At 36.8% G+C, this 5,057-nt stretch overlaps 1 protein-coding gene across 1 annotated transcript; it reads right to left on the reverse strand.

Moving 5' to 3' along the window:
- Window positions 1-1,561: 1,561 nt before the first annotated feature.
- On the reverse strand, window positions 1,562-4,821 carry LOC310965760 (green-sensitive opsin-like; the record flags this gene model as incomplete). Its single annotated transcript, XM_083939515.1, has 5 exons — window positions 1,562-1,660; window positions 2,693-2,932; window positions 3,590-3,755; window positions 4,097-4,265; window positions 4,458-4,821. The coding sequence occupies 5 exons, from the start codon at window positions 4,819-4,821 to the stop codon at window positions 1,562-1,564; spliced, it is 1,038 nt and encodes a 345-aa protein (XP_083795641.1).
- Between the last annotated feature and the right edge of the window lie 236 nt (window positions 4,822-5,057).

Genomic DNA, 5,057 nt, shown 5'->3' on the forward strand with positions numbered 1-5,057 from the left:
TGTCGGTGTAAGTTCATAGCATCACTATGTACAGTACATTGTTATTCAGTTTGATTTAATTGAAATTCAATTTACCGGGCCAAATCATTACAAAAGTTGTCTCAAGACACTTTACACATAGAGTAGTCAAGACCACGCTCTATGACTTATTCATGATTTACAGAGACTTTTTAAACATGAAATGTTTATTTTTGTTACAAGTCAATTAAAGTTGTTATTACTCACTGTGCAAATATAGAATTTAAATATAAATGCATGGTTATACATTATTATCAATTTAATACAGATGACACACAATTAAATGTTGTTGCAGATAAACCCCAGGTTAAAAGTACGTGCAGTAAGATGAGAGAGGATCAGCCCCCGGAAGATGAAAGTTAAGAAGTAGGCAGGGTTCTTACAACAGGAACTGGCTGTTCATTGGAGGAACCGTGTGACCAGGGGGCGGAGGACTCAACTCGTGCAGCAGCATTGAACGAATGCAAACCTGAATGGGGGTGATGGATGGTCCAAAGCCTGGACCAGGGACCGCCTCAGCAATATTCTTCATCAATTACAACTAGCCAGTGAATCCAGTGGCTGATGGCCAAGCTGATATCTGAAGCCAGGGAGAGGCCTTGGTCAAGCAGAAAAATCCTTTGTTGTTTTTATAATTAACTTTTTAAAATGTAAGAAGTAGTTTGGCTTACCTTGAGAAAAAGAACACTACAAGACCGAGCTATTCCCCCATGAGTACCAAAAAGTCGCACAATTGTTAATAAAAAAATAGTAATAATTGGAATAATAAGAAATAATATAATAATCATGATAATGTTTAGATATTGTGTGCCACATTACTCTTCAACTTTAATGGACTTGTTTTTTTTCCTGAAATGCCATTACATCAAAGAAGCTTTGCACTGTATATTCATCACTGATATGTCCTCCTGCCTATTGAGGTTATTTTACTTGTTGGTCTATGTTTTGTTTATTAGGAGAACTTGTGCAGAACAGAATGTCTCCCTTTACCTTCTACCTATTAGCAAAAAAAAAATCAATGCAATATTCATACTTACAAGTATTAGCAGGTGGTAATTAAACAGTTTAAATGTAAAAGAAAAACAGAAAGAAAATAACAACAACGAAAAGGTCTTTTCAGGGATGCATTTAATATATTTTTACACTTTCTACTCTTTTGTTTTTATAAAATATATACAGAATATTATGACAGAGGTCAACAGATATGCTAACCTCTCCATCTCATAAATATACAAAGATGATTCTCAACCACTCATTCACCCAAACATACCATCAACATCGTTAAATCAACACTTGAGGCTGTGTTTCAGAGATTTTCTTTTCTTGATCGTTTTTCAGATGAGAAACTATGTTGGAGTCCAGCCGTGCAAACAAATCACGAACACGCACGTTGAATTAAAGGCATGTATTCTGAGATTAAAGTCAATTGGTTGCAAAAAATAAAGAGAGTCCACTTCTATCCAATTGTTCAATTTCAAAACAGCCATTCACAGTCAGGAAGAAATCAGCAAGTAGGAAGTCCAGAGTCGTGAAGTTCTTGATCTTAAGAGACAGAGGACACTTCTGTCTTGCTGGCTGATACTGAAGTCTCATCTTCCACCATACCGCCCATCCCAACTGTAGAGAGCATGCAGTTACGGAACTGAAAAGGAGACAGAGGTAAGATATTAGACCATTTGTTTTTTTAAATCTCAAATGAATGAACACTGATCTGGCAAGTTTGCCTATTTTGGTATTTTCAGACTCAACAAATATTTCTGGTAATAATGGTAACACTTAAGTCTTAATATTTAGCATTTATAAACAGTATACAAACCCTTTAATGGATTCTTTATAACAAACAATAATGTGTTTGTAGGCAGGTATCCATAAATCATATTCATTCATAAGTCATCATTAATCCTTTCACCTGTGTTTTTTATATGATGTCATTTTTTATCTGTTTATACAGCAGACTCGACCTTTAATTACCACAGAAGGAGATTAATACATTAATTAACACTTAATTAACAACAGAGTATTACTACTCACAATGACTTAAGTAAAAGTGTTATTGTCACAAGTTTTGGATCAGATGTGTGGTCAGTTTGACCAATGAGTCTCTCTGTCATTGCAAATCATCAGTTGGGTTTCACTGTTTTAAAAAATCACACTTTATATTAGCTTGATCTGAAATCTTAAGCAATGGTAATTATTCAGTTACGAATGCCACAGTCATAATCTGTTAATGTTTGAGTTGTAAGGTGGTGGCTGGCGTTGATAATCTGCCAATAAGAACACTTAATTCATTACTATGACAGTGTTGGTGACTTTTTTAAGTTTTGCTGAATTATTAAAAAGTGAGACCCTTTATTAACTGCAGACTAGATGTTTATTGTTCTTTGTTATTACAGTGATGTATTCAAAAGCCATCAACTGTTGACCTGGTGGTTAATTTTCCTTTAGTAATTACTTGTGTCTCAATAAATCAAAGGCCATAAAGACTTTCAACCAAAACCACAAGCAGGTTACCAAAACCGTATTTTCCTAAATTACATTAACCCTGACTAAAATGCATTAGTAAACACTTAATTAACCCATAATACAGTAATTTGTTTCAAAATATAAACCCTTTGGTTCGTCTCTTCTGAGGAGACTTAGTTTCTCAGTTCATACAGCAAAGTAATAAACTGACCTGTTTGTTGAACAACACGTAGATAATGGGATTGAACAATGCTGAGCTCTTTGAGAAGAAGGCGGGAATTGCCATTTGTGCAGCTGTGAAAGCTGCTCCTTTGTTGAAGAAGATCCAAGCAGCAAAACTAGCATATGGAGTCCAGGCCACAAGGAAGCCAAACACCATCAAGATGCACATGCGTGTCACTTCCCTCTCAGCCTTCTGAGTGGATTCTGAGTCCTGCTGCTGGGCTGCAGCCTGAAATGTGTTGAACAGAAGAAAAGTTAGGAGAAAAGTACAACAAAGCAAACAAACAAACAAATTATTTTTCCTACATTGTGTTACTTTAATATTAGACTTTAATTAATTAATTAATTAATTAATTAGATCTGAAAAAGATAGATGGATTAATCAATTACTTGATTGAATAAATAATATTTGGATTATTTGTTTGGATATTACGAAGCAATAATATTAATAATTTTTTATTCTATAGAGCTTTTCTGCATAAAGACACATTAAAGACACATTAAAGACACATTTCAGTACATAAAGTACATTACAACTCAACTAAGAGCCGACAGGAGTACATGTAATTGGAATTGTACCTTTTTTGAGTTCCTATTATTGATTGATTGATTCAGTAATTGATGGATTGGTCGACTGATGGATTGGTTGATTGATTGATTGATTGGTTGATTGATTAATTGATTGGTTGATTGATCAATTGATTGATTGATTGATTGATTGATTAATTGATCAAAAACACTGTTAAAAGATAATGGTGCAGATATTAAATACAAAGTACAGGTGAGTATAATGTGAGATGTTTGAGGGAAGGGAAAACTAAAGATGCCATGCTTCCCCTCATAGGCTAGTGTTAAAATATATTACAGTTAACAAAATATGACTTACAGCTTTGACTGTCAGCACAAGGCTGCCATAAGTGAAGAAGATGAGGAAAACTGGGACAAAGAAGTGGAAGATGAACATATAGAGGACGTAGGATTCATTGTTGTATCCTGGGGCCAGAGTGTAGTAGTCAGGTCCACAAGAGCACTGCAGACCCTCAGGGATGTACCTGTGTGAGAGATAGTGAGATGGTAGAGATGATCAGTCCATAATGTACAGTCTATGAGGTATATGAAGTTCCTTTCATGTTCCGATTTACACACGTTCTGTCATAAAGCTAAACCTTTACTTAAGTGCAATGTTTACTGTGCTATTCAGCACAAATTCTGATTGTTTCCATCTCTGATATGTGTTGTGATGATTGCTGCAGCCTGCCCATGTTACTTTACAGGACAACATGGCACTGGCTGCAAAAGCGTTCATTTTGGATTTGATTTAAGCAGCAATATTGTTCGTTTTATGTATGAATCTGATAAATATATAGGAAATCTGACAGACGGAGGGTTTTACCTGGACCAGCCAACCAGTGGTGGGGCGGCACAAGCGAGAGCCATGATCCATGTGAAAACAACTCCAACTGCTGCATGAGTCCCACTGAACTTGAAGCTTCCCATGGGTTTGCAGACAACAATGTATCTTTCAACAGCTAGGACGACCAGAGACCACAGCGCAACTTCACCTGTAAGACAATGAGGTAAAAGACACAAAAACATCTGGTTATGACTTTTGTTAAATTTGTCTTTTAATTGTTGTATGTATCAGAGAGCTTTGCAGGGGATAGGTCAGGCAGTAAAATATGGAAAAACACTTTTTGTTCACAAAAGAAGCAACAATATACATTAGCAATTTTAAACAAATTCCTCTACCATACCTCCCAGAGTAGCCATGAATCCCTCAACAGCACAACCCAATGGTCCAAAAACAAAGTAGCCATTTAAAGCAGTTGTTAAGGTGATGGTGAACCCAAAGAGGACCATGATCAGTCCAGCCACAGCCAGGTTGACCAGGATGAAGTTCAGAGGTTGCCTGAGCTTCTTGTTCTGAGCTGTGACCACTAGTGTCAGGAAGTTGATTGGAAAGCCGGTGCAGATCAGAAAGAACATGTAGAAAGCCGTGAGGTAGTATTGCCATGGAGCTCCCAGGTAGTACTGTGGATACTCAAAAGGACTCCTCACAAGCCCCGTCCTGTTGTTCATGGGGATGTAGAAGTTCTTTCCTTCTGTGCCGTTCTCCATCTTTTTTGACTGTGTGGACCGACTGTGTGCCGTTTGCCCAATGCAGTATCGAACCTGTCTGCAGCTCATCTTGAGTCGAGCTTTATACCTTTGAAAAAGTGGATTACAGGAGGATTGAGAATAAGTCTTTGGTCTAATCCTCAGGAAATCACGTTAACAGGGATGACAGTGTTACATGTAGACACCCGTTACTGCATTTGTGCTTGAGGTTGAAAATCTTGATTATATCTGTAGAA

Source organism: Echiichthys vipera, assembly GCF_963691815.1.
Source record: "Echiichthys vipera genome assembly, chromosome: X".
Classification (NCBI taxonomy): Eukaryota; Metazoa; Chordata; class Actinopteri; order Perciformes; family Trachinidae; genus Echiichthys; species Echiichthys vipera.